The 17,175-nt window shown below is 40.6% G+C and overlaps 1 protein-coding gene across 1 annotated transcript in view; it reads right to left on the bottom strand.

The window, feature by feature from the left end:
- The window catches only part of FKBP1B (FK506 binding protein 1B, 12.6 kDa), a gene marked incomplete at its 5' end in the record, with an annotated part of 42,333 nt that extends 25,478 nt beyond the window's left edge, over window positions 1-16,855 (bottom strand). The window contains one exon of the mRNA XM_010018478.1: window positions 16,808-16,855. Within this exon, the coding sequence (XP_010016780.1) occupies window positions 16,808-16,855 (48 nt within the window). The remainder of the gene's footprint in view (window positions 1-16,807) is intronic.
- Between the last annotated feature and the right edge of the window lie 320 nt (window positions 16,856-17,175).

The raw sequence follows: 17,175 nt of genomic DNA, 5'->3' as shown, positions 1-17,175 counted from the left end.
CAAAATACATGACAAAACTCTTAATTAATGCACCTATATGCCAGAAGTGATCTTTGCCAGGATTTTCACTAGATAATTCCTGGTTGAATTAGAGCTGATTTAAAGATTTCTCAGAGCAGATGACCTGACTGCAATTATTGATTGGTGTTCACTTATATATCAGTATTTCCAGTCCAAATGTATTCCTTATAAATATTCACTTTCCAGCTATGATCTCTCAATGTATCTTGGTCCCATCAATTTTTTGTTCCCCATGTAAGGAGCAAAATATCTCTTAACCTCTGCTGAATAAATTCAGCATTTTATGTTCAGGAAGGTTTCCCAGCACTTCTACCACTCATGTCTCTTTCCAGCATTGTAGACTACAAAACTGAGCACACTATTTTTGAAATAGCCTTAGTGAGAGACCTCCAGACCTCCTCCTTTTCCTCAGTGCTCCTGTTTATATATTCATGGGCTGCAGTCAGCATTTTGGCTAAAGGACAGCCCTGGAGCTTGTGTTCACTTGATGGTCAACCATGGCTCCCTGAGCCTTTTTCAAAGTCACTGCTTTGCACAACAAAGTCCTCTGATCTGTAAGCACTAGCTTCATTCTTTCTTCTTCCACATAGGACTTTGTAAAGGGTTTTACAGAAACCGAAATGTATTACTGACGTGTGACCATTTTACATAGTAATCCCTATTATGCTGTATCAATGACCCGTGGAATAAGACGCTTCATTTAGGATATATTTGTTAATTTTTATCAGCTTGGTATCTTTTGCCACTGATAAAACATCACTTACAATGGGACTAACACCAGTCCACTTTAAGACCTATTGGAAAGTCCTTTACTCAAAAAACCAATTTTATTTCTGCTGGCATGTTTATTTTTAATCTTTTTTAGTTTCTTATTCAAAGTATCATGAATTCCTTGCAGAAGACCTTGCGATCCTCTGGAAACATTGTCCAGTCATCTGTATACCTACTCCTGGAGAGACAGCTTGACAACATTTGTTATCTGTAACTCCAAAATTGCCTGTCAGTGTTTAAGAGGCATTTGGACAATGCCCTTAATAACATGCTTTAACTTTTGGTCAGCCCTGAAGTGGTCAGGCAGTTGGACTAGGTGCTCACTGTAGGTCCCTTCCAATTGAAATAGTCTAGTGTATTTCTATCCTATTTCATTCTATTCTATCCTAAATCAGAATTTTGCCACTATTACTGACTGAAAACATGAATGAGAAAGACCAGCTGAAAAACGTACAATATAACATAATAAATTTCAGAACTCCAATACTGAGTGAAAACAAGAATTGAAATCTATTTTAAAATGTTTTGAACACTGAAAAAAAACCCACTCCTTTTGACCTGAAGTTTTTAACATTATGATCTAAGGTCTTTATACTTCACGAGCATGCAAACACACATATACCTGTATTAAAGATGCCTTACTGAAGTAAATCCAAGAGCAGGAAAACAAATGGTAAAAATCCACACTAATGAACCTTAAATATAAAAATGATCCTGTATTTAAGGTAATACAATATTCCATTGTATAGGAGACACACCAGAATTAGAGAAACATTAACTCCATATATCAACAATTTTCAAAGTTGTCTCCCTCACTCTTTGGCAAACAGTGGGTAGAAGACCATACATGTGTTGTGGCTTTTCACTATAAAACAGTCCTAAGTATCTTCTTCACATGCAGGGACAGTCATTGAGTCCATCCTCACTTGGCTCTGCATTTCTAAGCATTTCTAAATTAGCAACCTCTGCTTCATGAGGAGCAGTAGAAGAAAGGCTCAGCAAAACAGTTTCTTGACTTGTAAACCCAAAAGCCATGAATTTTTTGTGTGGTGAAAAAGGCACACAGATAATCTTCTGCAGCATTGCCACTATTTCAGGGTATGGTGTGGGGGGGTCTTTAAATACTTCACCCTGGTAGGGCTTGTCACGTCCAAGTTGTTACCATTCCTTGACCGGGAACAAATGCAGTTCTGGCGAATCCTGCTTGGTGACAGGTTTATACAAGTCATGTTCAGAAGTTACCTTGGCTAGAGACATTGATTTATTTTCTGATAAGAAAGTAATTATAAAGGCTTGAATTTGCAGTTGCTCAGGAGAAGGTCAACAGTACTTCCTTTAAACAAAGTCATGTACATATTAATAACAATAATTCTTTCCCCACGTAGAGACACCTTGTCTGCCTATTCAAGGTAAAACACTCTTATTGTGAATCATAATCTCAGCCCTGACACTCACGTGCTGCCCTCGCGTATTCTTTTGAATGTGTTAGAACTTTTTCTGCTCTATCCTCTGAGGAAGCAATTAGGAAACAAGTTTCAACATTTAACATACTGCTAGAATGTGCTTAGAAGCTGCACAAGTAACACTGAAAACTAATAAAACCTGCCTATGACTAAACAAACAGACTAGAAATTTTTCTAGGAGTCTATTACAACTTATTGAGGTATTGAAGAAAAACCAGAAGAAGGGTGCTCCTACGTGCAGTAAAAGAGTAGCAGGAGGTGCAGTGGAAGGGCACATCGAGGACATTCATTCATTCATGCATGAATGGCACTGCCAGAGCATGTCCGGTTTCTCACAGATGGCAGGCTCCTTGACACCAAATCCAGAGAACACTTCACATTTGTCTGGCTTTTATCAGCTGACACCCTCGTGGCCTGTATTTTACATCAGTTTCTCAAGGGAAAAAGAAGAGCTAAGATAACTATTGCCCTAGTACCCCACACTTTTTCAACACAGCTACTTGTCCACAAAACATAGAGGTGTCCAAAATCTAAAGTAAGTGTGGCAAGCACTGAAGACTGGAAGCTATTTTTATCTCATTGCCCTCTATAAACACAACAGCTAACCACATCCCTTACTGCCTAATAGAGGTGTCATCATTTAAATGCTTTGTAGTCTGAAAATGGGCCAGTACGACAGTGACAGACTGAATAATAGAAAGATACAGGTTGTCCATTACAGTATGGAAAAGAGTTCTGCAAGGTCCTGCACCTGGGTCGGGGCAATCCCAGGCACAGCTACAGGCTGGGCAGAGAAGAGATTCAAAGCAGCCCTGCGGAGAAGGCTTGGGGGTCAATGAGAAACTGAACATGAGCTGGCTTCAGTGAGCATTCGCAGCCCAGAAACCAACCATATCCTGGGCTGTATCAAATAAAGCGTGACCAGCAGGTCAAGGAGGTGATCCTGCCCCTCTACTCTGCTCTTGTGAGACCTCACTTGGAGTATTGTGTCCAGTTCTGGTGTCCTCAACATAAAAAGGACATGGAGCTGTTGGAGCAAGTCCAGAGGAGGGCCACGAGGATGATAAGAGGACTGGAGCACCTCCCCTATGAAGACAGGCTGAGAAAGTTGGGGCTGTTCAGCCTGGAGAAGAGAAGACTGCGTGGAGACCCTATAGCAGCCTTCCAGTACCTGAAGGGGGCCTACAAGGATGCTGGGGAGGGACTCTTCATCAGGGACTCTAGTGGTAGGACAAGGGGTAATGGCTTTAAACTTAAACAGGGGAAATTTAGATTAGATAGAAGGAAGAAGTTCTTTACAGTGAGGCTGGTGAGGCACAGGAATGGGTTGCCCAGAGAAGTGGTAAATGCTCCATTCCTGGCAGTGTTCAAGGTCAGATTGGACAGAGTCTTGGGCGACATAGGCTAGTGTGAGGTGTCCCAGCCCACCACAGGGGGGTTGGAACTAGATGATCTACAAAAATTTTTGCATCTGAAGAGGAGCTTTGAATGTGCATGACAAGTCTTAGGGAAGCACTTCAGAAATGGCTCTGCAGTTTTAGTGAATCAATGTATTGCAGGCTTTAGTTACTTTACTGAAATAAAGTGAATCATTACAATTAAATCCCCGATTATTCTCTATGGCAGGGAAGGATTGAGGCTTTAATCTGTTTACAAAGCTTACATAATCAATCAAATCAGTATTGGTTAGAGCAAGACAGAAAACATAATAAAAACTCAAGTCCTTCATAATTTTCCACCATTCATCTTAATTTAAATAGTTTGTTCTCAAAAGTTAAACACTTCTGGGGTCTGTTAAAAAAGAAACAGGTCTTCCACAGCACTGATACAGGCTACATATATATACGTACACACACACACACACACACATATATACCTACATCTACATACATACATATATGTATCATGTAGGCTGATAATGTAATAAATACATAGGTAAATATAACAGATGAAGACTTTAAAAGCACATTAAATTCTACCTCAGCTTTATCAGAGGCTTGCTGTGTTCCCTGGATAAGTCATTTCCCTTCTGAATGTCCCTGTCTTTTAAAAAAGAGAATAAATAATGCCTTTCCCTTTCCAAAGGGGTTTATGAATGAAGGGTATAACACTTCGATGAGATTCAAGTTTTTAAGTTCTCCACAGGGGATTAATGACAGCAGTTCTTCATGACCATATCAACCCTGAATTTGCACTTGACTCATAAGTGTTTAGAACCCCTACCCTCCCAGCCAGGAATTGTAATAAATGTCGGAAAGGAGATGAGCTGTACAAATGCTTTCACATAGAACAAGTCTTGATGGCACAAGTAAGGATCATTTTTTAATGAGGCACTTCCATCCCATTCCAATGCCTTTACAACATCCCTTCTTATAGTTACGGGCTCTGCAAGTCCTCAGTGTTCAGATATAAAAGGTCATGACCTTTGAGTTTCAGCCAGGAAAAGGTAAGACATGACAAAATGTGCTCAACCTACGTTAGATGATAGCCCTCAGCTGTGCTGTGGCTTACTGAGCTAAGTAAGAGCTATGAACCTGCCCCTGCTATGTATCTTACTGAAGACAAGGTGCAAATGACAGCAGAAGAAAATTCAAAAGAGCACAAAATGAAAGCTATTGATGGGGTTTCTGTGCACACCAGAAGCTGCCCTGGCAGGGTGGGACAGCCACAGCTTTTCCAGAGCTGTTGCCAGCTGGCCACTGTGGGGCAGGGAGGGTTTGGGGAGCTGGTCACACAGGCAGTGCGACAAGAGGAACATGTTCTGTTCTTATCAATTGAGACACTTGCACAGAGTGATCTCTAGGCCAAGCCATGGTCAGGTATTTCAGCATGATACTGAAGAAAAGGTTGTTCCTCTCCATGAATGACAGACGTCATTCAAGAAGACTTGTCCCCCATGGTAAAAGTTAGTCTTTGTGATTAGTGTTCCAACTTCTTCCAGAAAAAAAGGAGAACAGTTTCAGAATGAGAGATTACATGTAATTCTGCTTTTACTCTGTAATTTAAGTGTGTGTGGATAGTGGCCATGTACAGAGGTACTGCAAACTGTGGTTGGATGCTTCTAATGTGACTGCGCATGTGTAGCAGGGTGACCATCATGTAATGTAACTTACAAGCAAGAAAGAACTTCCTAATAAGAAAATATAAATTTGCCTTACAATGAAAATGGGCAGAAACCATGTAAGGCTAATTCAGTTTACAACTGAAGATAAGCCTGAGCTGCAAAATGCAGATTCACAACTTTTGGTTAATATACATTCTTTATCTCAGACTAATTTGACTACCTTGATGACTTTCTACAATGGAATAACTGCATTTGTGGATAAAGGAAGAACAACTGATGTCATTGATCTTGACTGCTGTACAGCCTTTGACATGGTCCCACACAACATCCCTATCTCTAAACTGGAAAAGTATGGATTTGATGGATGGACTATTCAATGTATCAGGAATTCGCTGAATCCAGATGCCCACATCCAAAAACATGCAGTCAACAGATCGATGTCCAAATGAAGACCAGTAACAAGTGGTGTCCCTCAAGGGTCGATATTGGGACCGGTACTGTTCAATATCTTTATCAATGACATGGGCAGCAAGGTTTCACATGACACCAAGCTGCGTGATGCAGCTGATTCATTTGAGGGAAGGGATGCCATCAGAGGGACCTCAACAGCCTTTAGAAGTGGGCCCATGTGAACCCCATGAAGTTCAACAGGGCCAAGTGCAAAGTCCTGCACCTGGGTCAGGCCAGTCCCCAGTATCAATAGACTGAGGAATGAATGGATTAAGAGCAGCCCTATGGAGAAGGACTTGGGTATACTGGTGGATGAAGAATTGGATAACGTATGCTTGCAGCCCAGAAGGCCAACCATAGACTTGGTTGAACAGAGGAGGGGCATGAAAATGGTTGGAAGGCTGGAACATCTCTCCTATGAAGACAGGCTGAGAGAGTTGGGCTTGTTCAGCCTGGAGAAGGCTCCAGGGAAACCTTGTTGCAGAGTTTCAATACTTAAAAGGGGATTGTAAGAAAGACAGGGAGAAACTCTTTACCAAGGCCTTCAGTGACAAAACAAGGGGTAACGGCTTTACACTGGAAGAGGGGAGGTCTAGATGAGATATTAGGAAGAAATTCTTCCCTGTGAGGGTGCTGAGGTGCTGGCACAGGGTGCCCAGAGAAGCTGTGGCTGCCCCATCCCTGGCAGTGTTCAAGGCCAGGTTGGACATGGCTTGGAGCAACCTGGTCTAGGGGGAAGTGTCCCTGCCTGTGGCAGGGAGTTGGAACTGGATGATCTTGAAGGTCCCTTCCAATCCAAACCATTCTGTGATTCTACAACGAAGTTGGCAGCTAGCCGATGAATTCCAGAGTCAGATTCCCAACTTTCAAAATAAAATTTGTTGCAAAAGCTTTTCCACCAGAAGTACAGCTTTCACAACAACAAAAATTTACTTCAATTCTTGAGGCTGAAAATTGTACATTCCAGTCTGGAAATGGCAACGCTTCATGGTGATGCCTGAGGAACTTGTCCACTGTGTGACTCATCTTCCATTTTCTTTTATGTGCCCTAGACATGGCTAGATTTCACCTCTCAAACTGTGAGGCCCTCCTCTTTTCCTGGAAATCCCTGCTTATAACAGAAATAGAAATTTATACACAGAGAAGAATGAAAGTGCAAATTCCCATAACTATAATCCCTATATAGTATTATAGTGTAATTTCCAAACAATCACTTGTTTTGTTGGTATTTTTGTTTTGGTTTGGTGGGGGTTTTGTTTGCTTGTTTTCCTAATGCAGGGTAAAGAATTTCAATAGAAAGATGCTGCTTTTAATGTTGCAACAGCAGCAACTTCAATGGGTTTTATCATTATCACTTTGGTCATTTAAAATCAGACAGAACCAATGTAGTATTGTTTGTGTATTGTTTGTAGAGATCATAAATTGGAAAATGAACAAATTTTTAGGTCTTTTCCTCTGCCCAGGAGGAAACCACCCTTACCAAACCAAAAGTCTCCAATTTCTTACTGAGAACAGAACCCTGCTAAATCAAGGCAGCTGCATCTGTGTGCAAAGGGAAGTGATTTAGAGCAGCAAGAGAAAACTAAGAACCAGTAACTATGCAGGAGTAAATGGAAAAGATTTGGATAAGGAAACCAGACTTTGGATACCGTAAGCAGAGACAAGAGAGCTACAAATCAAATGTGCCTCACAACCAGTGCTGTAACACTGAGTTTTAGAAGACCCAGGATGCTGGATTGGAGACAAAGGACTATACTGCCTGACTGCATGGATCAGCTGCTGCCCCAGCTACAAAGATCCATTGACTCTGCCTGATGACACCATGGCTACAACATTTAAGATCCCTCACACCGAGTGATGTGCAAGGGAGTACAAACTTCTGCAGCCAGCAGTCTTGTGGAAAAAAAATAAAAAAGATTTACAGTGCCCTTGAGTAACTAAAGCTAAATAATGTATCTCAATTGAGAGATGTCGCTTTCAATATAAAGCCCCCTGGCACTGGTTCAGCAAGACTCAGCAGAACTCATGCCAATGCCAAATCACTGCTTCCAGCAGGAGTACGTGTTTCCTCTGAGCCCACCCATTGCGTTACCAACCAGCACCAAAAGATGGGCACTGTATGAGCATCTTGGAATGGTCCTCTCCAGGGATGTCCCACACACACCACTGCGGCACTCAGACCAGCCCATTTTCCTCTGAGCATCATAAGCCTGCAGAGATCTCCAGCCAAACAGCAACTGCTTGGGTAATACACCTGAACGTGGCTGCCGGGTATCCACTGCAGAGAGATGACACCACATGTGTAATTAAGAGAAGAGTACCTCTTCCACAAACCCTGCCTACCTGCATTGCCTGACTTAGGAACCACATTAAGCTTTTTACCTAATCAAGACAGAGAGAGGCATATCCAAAGGCTAACTCTTTAGGTAGCTTAAGGTAACTAAGCTCTCAATTTAGACTTCTTAATTAAGTAAATACAGTGATGTCAGTTCTATTTGGTCAGTAAAGGGAGATGAGCCTATCACTGGTGCCAGCTGACAGAGTTTCTCATTTACCTGAGGTAGTAACCATTTGTACATTTTACACTAACAAATGCTACTCATTGCACAGTTATTTCTTTGATTTTGGGGGCCATAAATGATTAGAAAATTATGTAATTCTTGCAAGGATCTAGAATTCTAATGATCAGGAATTGATGCAAACCTTTCAGATCCTAGTCCTTAAATACACATATTAGCTGCAAGTAGGCAGAGTGGCACACTGGAATCATTGAAAATAAATGCAAAGAGGGCCCAGCAAAAATACTTTGTCTGAGAAGAGTGGCCTAATTTTCTAAAAGATGGCACTGGTTTGGAGCAGTTCTGAGCTTTTAAAAACTTGACGAACAGAGGCTGCAAGTCCCCTGCTACTTTACATAATCCGCTTTGTGAACCTTTCTTTAATATCTTGAAATCCACTTCTTCAAGGCTTTTGTGAGTAGGAGCAGGAGGTTAAATTATTTGCTATCAGTTCCATTTCTATGCACAATAGGAAGGCATCGTGATGCTACAATTCCTCCATGAAAGGAAATCCTGTAGAGGCCAGTAGGTGCTCCAGAATCAAAGCTAGCAGTCACCAAATCATTCAGTGTGTTTCCTGCAGAGCAGAAAGTGCCCATGTATGTTATCTTGAAGAAACTTTTTTATTATCATCTTTACTCTCCCAAGAAAGAAACTCATCCTGTCTTTTTCCTAAATGAATATAAGACAGCACTCACACGCGATCCTGAAGTCTTTTTGCACAAAGCATATTAGTAGCTGTCCAAACAACACCTCAATGCCATGGGCACCAGACCACCTTTATGGGAAGAGACCTCAAGTTCTTAGTCAAGCCATCACTTCTCAGCTGAGGTTGCCAATAAGGATGTTGTTGGATAATTTCAAGCTCCTTTTCTGTTTCAATCACCCACATTAAATACCACAAGTAATTTCAGTGACACTGATGGGCACAGTACACAGTGATGCAGCGTTCAGCGCAAAGGAGAAGCAACTGGGAAACTTGAGGCTACAGTTTATTAAACCGATCCTCTTCCACCAGGCAACAATCTGGTACGTTCAATTTAAACTCCCCAATTCAGCTGCTGCAGCTGCTACATTTTTTCTTACAAATTTCTGAACCGTTTTATATTCATCAAATTATTTTTTCATGTCAATAGCCTCTCCTTACAGCAACCCTCACAGTACTCACAAACATTAATTTCATCACCATTTGGAGAGGCATAGCCCCCTTTTCTGTCAAATTTAAAAAATGAAAAAGCAAGTAATATACCTGAATCAATCATTAACCTGGCAGCAAAATGCATAGGAGAAATCTCTTCTCCTTGAACTTTTGCTTCTGGACTCTGACACTATCAGGCTGAAGTCACTGCTAAAACATTTGCAGAGGTAACCAATCTACATTAAATAATCAAAGATGAGAAATTTACTCCTTTCACCAAGGGAGTTTCGAGACTTGCAAATCGTTTCTGAGGGGCAGTGAAAGACCACATTCTTCACTAGGGACTAAAACAACTTTTTACAGTTATACTTCACCAAAGGAAAAGGATGCTTGTAAGTGCTTTGCTGTCACAAAGATCTCTGCGGAAGTAAAAGGCTTTCATCCTTTCAAACCAGGGCAATTTGAAGAAATTAGGTTAAAAAAATACAGAAAATCGTCAGGCCCCAAAAGATGGACAGATATCACACTCTCCTAATATAATATATCTTGGGAACATGCTTGATAAAACAATTAAGTTCTTCCTAGGTAAGCAAGATTTAGTTGGCTATAATTCAAGGCTCAATTGTAACATCTGTTACAATAGAGTTCTTATTAACGATAACTCTTAATTACAGAGTTCACTATCCTCTCCCAAACCCAGCTAGGCGCTTCCTGGAGACAAAGATTTTTGATGACATTCCTTCCTTACTTCAATTTTCCCCTCGGATGAACATACACAGCTCCCACTGGAGTGGTATGGATGTTTCTAAGGACCAAAGAAGTAACATTCTCCTGTCCTCACCAGGCACAAAGCGCTTTCACATCAAGCTACTGTACACCCAGTCATACAGGTGCTGAAGCTCATAGACAAACACATGACTCTGCAAAGTTACTCTGAATTTGCGTTAGACTTTTTGAGAGTATGTCAGTATAGAGAAATCTCTGGCTATTACTACACATGCTTAAGACTGGCTTGATTTTGATCCAAGAAAAATAGGCAGATCTGTTCTCTTTTTGGCATGAGTTATTTCAAGGGAATTGCATTATATTTGTATTGCATTAAATGGAAAATGCTTTTTAAAAAAAAAAATCATGATAGATCAAGCATATTCTATAAAGTACTGTTAATCTCCATCTATGCAGTATGCTTTTGTTATAAAAAAAATTTAAAAAGGCTTTCAACTTCACAGAGACAACTGTAACTCTCAAAGCTACACCACTACCAAAGCTATAGAGATAATGTAAAGTAATTTTGGTAATATATGGCAAAAGAAGATGATATTAGTTTGTCCTCACATCACTAGAAAAAGGACAATTAAACATTTGTTCTGCCTTAAATAAAGGCCTGCTTCCTAAAATAGAATGAATTTTACAACTCAGCTGAAATAAATGGAGTAGTATTAATTTATTTCAACAGGGAATTCCACTTTAAGCATTTAAAAAAAGCATAAATAAATCAACTTCTCGGTATTGAAACGTTGAAGTAGAGAGGGAGGTGCTGATCTCTTCTCCCTGGGATCCAGTGACAGAACATGTGGGAATGGTTCAAAGCTGCACCAGGGGAGGTTTAGACTGAACACGAGGAAGCATTTTTTTTACTAAGAGTGTGGTCCAACACTGGAACAGGGTTCCTGGAGAAATTGCATTAAATGGAAAATGCTTTTTAAAAAAAAAAATCATGATAGATCAAGCATATTCTATAAAGTACTGTTAATCTCCATCTATGCAGTATGCTTTTGTTATAAAAAAAATTTAAAAAGGCTTTCAACTTCACAGAGACAACTGTAACTCTCAAAGCTACACCACTACCAAAGCTATAGAGATAATGTAAAGTAATTTTGGTAATATATGGCAAAAGAAGATGATATTAGTTTGTCCTCACATCACTAGAAAAAGGACAATTAAACATTTGTTCTGCCTTAAATAAAGGCCTGCTTCCTAAAATAGAATGAATTTTACAACTCAGCTGAAATAAATGGAGTAGTATTAATTTATTTCAACAGGGAATTCCACTTTAAGCATTTAAAAAAAGCATAAATAAATCAACTTCTCGGTATTGAAACGTTGAAGTAGAGAGGGAGGTGCTGATCTCTTCTCCCTGGGATCCAGTGACAGAACATGTGGGAATGGTTCAAAGCTGCACCAGGGGAGGTTTAGACTGAACACGAGGAAGCATTTTTTTTACTAAGAGTGTGGTCCAACACTGGAACAGGGTTCCTGGAGAGGTGGTCAATGCCCCAAGCCTGTCAGTGTTTGGTTTGGGTTGGAAGGGACCTTCACAGTCATCTAGTTCTGCCCTCCACTAGACCATGTCACTTTTGGCAAGCCCTGAAGTGGTCAGGCAGTTGAACTAGATAATTGTTGTAGATCCCTTCCAACCGAAATAGTCTATTTCTGTTCTATTCTAAATATATTTGGTGCGATTTTATAGCCATTGCTCTAGCCTAAAAAGTCTACAGAAGATCTTCTCTGATAGAAGTCCAGTTTACTAAGTAATTAATGATTTAGTGTGCCTTTATCATCTCACTAAAACAAGTCTATTCCAGCACGCCACTAATACTGAACATCACCAGTTTCTTAAAAAGGGTAGTTGCATTGATAGCACAGATTTACAAGTGGCCAAGGAGAAACATTAAAAGGTTAAGAATTCAGCTGTGCCACAAGCTACACGGGACAACAGGAAAGAATGTCAGCTCTGAATAACTTGGAAAAAACCCTGCCCTCTCACTGTTAAGAGCAGATTTGGGACCAGCGTACACAAAGCTTGTTTAACGGCACAGCATCACCCAACAAGAGGGCCAGGAATGGGATTCAGTTTCCCGAGTGCAGCTTTTACCCCACAGTCTCTAGACAGAGCATTCCCAACCTCAACAAAGGATTTGTTTAGGCACATTTCTAACTGAAAGTCATGTTTTGTACCACCTTCGTAAATCTTTGAAAACTCTGCACTGCTAATTCCCATTGCCAGAGTCAACAAATGTAAAACACAGAAAACGAAACTGCAGAAAATGCCTCAATTCCATTGATACACTCCAGGACTAATGACACTGTAATTTGTTTACTTATATTACTATCAGTACCGCAGTGTAACCTGAAGACCCAATCAAGATTAGGACGCCATTACATTAGGCATGAAGAAGGAGGCAGTTTGTATCTCAAATTGCTTGCAATCTATCTACACGAGACAGACAAAGTACAACTATCATTTTCCAGATGGAAAACAGAAGGAGTAAGCAGATTGCCAAAGGCTTTTAGAAGCTTGCTCAATGAAATCCCTGACAAAAACATGACATAAACCACTGCTGCTGGAAATGCATTTTGATGCCAACACACTACCTTATCTATTAATCCCATTATTTAAATATTGTGTCAGGTAACTTTTGAGACACAACACTGATGTTGGGTGATAAGAAGAAATTACTGTATTTGTTATATTTCTTAACAAAGATAAAACATACAGGAATCTGACCACATTCTTCCATCACATACTAAGATCAGAACTTGTTTTCATGTTCTGTCACAGTCCTCCTATCTAATCTTCTGCAATAATCTGGAGCAGCTATTTGTACACTTAACTCAGTCTGGGCAAAGCTGAAAAATCAGCAGGTGATTTACAGTACCAAAGTTAGGCATGAAGGCATGTTATGTAGCCAGAAAGGGCAGTTAGGTACTTCTGCAGGGTAATCCAAAAATCCTGCTCTAATTGTCAAGTAGCCAAGAACTACTCCTTAAGGCTTAAACTAAGAGGTACCTTCTAAACTGTTCCCTACTTAGGTTGCACATTAACTCCCACTGCCATGGGAACTTAGGTCTGTCCATTAAGGCATAAAATGCATTTCGGAATCAGACCACACAGTCTGCTCCTGAGATTATACATCTAGTTGAACAAGGAAAGAGGCAATGCTGCCACGTATAACAGCCTAATAGCTGGAGTGCCGACAGCAGAAGTGTAAAACTCAATCACAGTTCTCCTTCATCTTGAGGAGATTCCAGTTCTCACTTCCCACTTCTCCAGAACATGTAGGGACGTCAGACGAGAAACTACCCTGCTGAATCCCTACCTTGGCGATGCATGAATCTTAAGATGAGCATCCTGGAGGATGAGCAGACAGGACAAATACCTAGGGCACCAGCCTTTAGCACTCTCCGAACTTTTTCTGCATGGACTGCCAGGACAACACATCCAGACAGCTTGCTCCTAAAAGCCTTTTTCCCCCCCAAAGACACTTCAGAAGAAAGTCACAGGCCTTTTACTCCTGTATTATGAGCAGTCCCCTCCTGTCCATACTCTCTACCATTACTCCCCATCACATGGTGCATGCACATCTATGAGATCCCTGGAGAGGGAAGGCAAGATGGGGAAGTAAGACAAAATAGAGTCCACAGCCCACTCCTCATTTGAGTCTTCTTAAAAACTCCTAACTTGCTCGGGCAGAAGCAAGCCCCTTCTAGTCTCCTCTCAAGACATGAATAATTAGTAGACAGGCAAAGTCTTTTCTATGCATGCCAAAATCCTAGCCCTTCAAGGAATCATGGAACCAACCATGTTTGTGCTAAGGAGCTGCATCACCACATAGTGTGTGCGTTGGTATGAGAGAGGTAGGGCCACTGCAGGAAGTTACACAGCCTAGCAAGCTGTCAAGACTAGGCACCAGTGTAGGGGAAAATCACTGGATTTAAAAAAGTACAAAATTAGTCCCTGAAGCCAGGGACTGGAATACAACTCCTTCAATACTCCTGCATGAGTGCCTGAACCAATTATCCTCTTGCCTGCTCCTTTTCTTGCCCATGGCTCTTCCATTCTTCACTGCTGAACGTCCCAAGCTAAACTGGAAGGAGCAGGAAAATTCAGCTTTCTCCTCCTCGAAAAGATAATGGTTGCAATTAAGGATGTGGCAAACATGGCAATGGGTTTGGAACTAGATGATCCTTAAGGTCCCTTCCAACCCAAACCGTACTGACATTCTGTGAAACACAGCTATGACTCTTCTGTTGGAAAAGGTAACTGAGCATAGGTTTGCCATGTCTGAAACAACTGTTTGGTTATTATGCATAAAGTAGGTTCCCCACAGACAGTGTTTTTGACTTAAAGTGGCTCTCTGCTGTGCTTGATGCTGGATTCAGAGCTGGACTCGGAGCACTCCAGTGAAGTTAGGCTTTTCTGGGGATCCAAATGACCTCTAGATCTTGGTGCGGTCCAGTCAGTGCGTGGTTCCCTCATTTCCCAGACCACCACACCTCCCTACATATATCTGCCCAGCTCCAGAGTGACACAAGGGCTGAACAACTTGTGAGTTTTACACACTCCCAGTATTAAGCAGCTCTGGAAAGCAGAATTTCTGGATCATTTCCTTGCACCTAGGTGTCTTAATTTTAAGTCCAATTTTAGGTGAAAAGACAGATGTTATGGATATATCTGCAGACATCTCTAACTTCACTACCCGTCTCCTAAAGCAGGACTCACAGGAGTGTGGTAACGATAAGCATTAAGTGCAGTGAAGCCTAATAAGATCATATAAATAAGACAGATCATTTCAAGATGAATCCCAGACATATCTGGAATTGCATCAGTATAAAAAGAAGTTATGTTGTATTCAGATAGAATAGTTTTAAATTAAAACTTGACATTCATATGCCATCCTTCTTACATGCTTCACAGACCACTGGAAGAAAACACTTTATCCACTAACCATGGGTCCCCTTTAAAAATGTTACCACCGAAGACTGCTTAGATATTGCCACAGCACTGGAACTGAAAGGATGAGCTTTTTCTGATATCTGTAATCTGAGAGTTAGAGAGGTTGCAGAGCACCAACAGAAAGATATATGGAGGAAGCACAGTTTACGCTAGAGTTTGATTTAATGAGTTTTTATAAAGTCTTTTATGTCAAAGCCAGCTTATGATAGCCTCATCTAAGACGGTATCTAACATCAATAAGAGTATGCAGCATCTTGTTATCTTTCCACATTTACCATTCACACTCTCTAGGAATTTATCCAGCAAAACTGAGTTTTGTGGGAGCCACTGGCCTCATTTGTTGGGTTTTTTTCCCATTTCTGTTCTGACACTTAAATTTATCTCAAACTAACTGGGGGTGGGAGGTGACAATTTTGTTTCATAAAATTTTTGAAGTTTGGACAGGAACTGAAACATATCTTTCAACATCTTCACAAAAATAGTTTCAAAACATCTATTTCCAGAACTAAGTTGCAGAGGAAAGTCTGTAAGAGCCGAGACTGGCACGGGAGACCCATGTATTCAACTACTTATAATTCAAACTACAAATCCTCATCAGATCAAAATACTCTGAATATACAAATATACTAGAACTTAAATACAGACATCCTACATCCCAAACCAGTGCACTAACTCCCTGAAGAGTGATAAAAATGAAACTAAATCAAAAAACTTCTTGAAAACACAAATAGGTTTACTTCATTAGTTATAATTACAGGGAAGTGTTCCAACCTTGCTCCAGTTGTAAGCTACAGAAACAAGTACAAAACCAAAAGCAAGCAACAGTTACCAGTGAGTACTTTCTTCTTATACTGAATGCTAGGAGGAAACATCACCTCACAGGTCTAGGCCCAGATCAGTAGCTGTCAATCTCCCCCATCACCTACATTTTGCCTTCTTAAGGAAATCACCACATAAAATGGCAACTCTTGATGTGAACTTCCCAGCTGGGGATTAAGAATGCAGAGGCCTTTGCATTCTTTTGACAATTTACATAACTATATACAGAACATGATGTTACGAACTGATTTAAAGGACATCTTCCCTCTGTGCAAAGGTGCAGCACGAACAGCTCCATTAACCAACTCACCGCTTAAGATTCATACAAGTCCATAAAGCAGGTGTTAAACAGACCCTGTATTGATCTCTGCAATCTGGAATAAATTTTATTGCCAATATATAGACACATGCTTTTAAGATATATACAATCATTAATTGTCTGTATCAAGATCAGAGGCTGGAAAAATATGGACCCAACATTTTCACTGCTTCATGCTCAATTTCGTTAGCTAGTACAATGGCTTAGAGAATCAGGTCCACAGCTTCATCTCTTAGCCTCTCACCACTGAACGCCACACTCAGCACATCTGCTACCATGAACATGCAGAGACTGTAGCCTGAACCACTTAGCTACAAGTGAAATATATTCAGGAAACCCATCAGAACATACTCAAATGGATTATGAGTGACAGAACAAAGCGAAAAATGCAACAAACAGCTGAAATGGGAAATCACTCTTGAAAGCAAGGCAGTTGGTATCGAGAGAATATTCAGAACATGCCTTACCTGTGTAGTGCACGACACACGTCTGACCCTTCTTTGGAAAGGTCCGTCCTGTCAAAAGTATAAAAGGTTATTCTTTTATTTTCTCTGATTGACCTGTGTGGCTAGGCAGGCTGATCTTTCCAGATGAAAGTGCTACACTGAGATTTGTACCGACTATGTGTTACCAAATCACTAATATGCAATACATTTTCCATGTGCCTTATACATGCATTTACATTCTGCAAGTGCAAAAGGACTGTCAAAACTTCACGGATTATAACCTTAAAATTCTCAGAATGTTTTACTGTAATTTTTCAAATAAACTTTTAGTTTGACATAGTGAAAATTTCCATTTTTACTCACGTTTCTAATGCCTTTCACTCAAGACA

The sequence above is a fragment of the Nestor notabilis genome, unplaced genomic scaffold (genome assembly GCF_000696875.1).
Source record: "Nestor notabilis isolate BGI_N333 unplaced genomic scaffold, ASM69687v1 scaffold3087, whole genome shotgun sequence".
In the NCBI taxonomy this organism is placed as follows: Eukaryota; Metazoa; Chordata; class Aves; order Psittaciformes; family Psittacidae; genus Nestor; species Nestor notabilis.
Note: the sequence above shows the minus strand (reverse complement) of the source record. Positions and strands in the feature narration are given on the sequence as shown.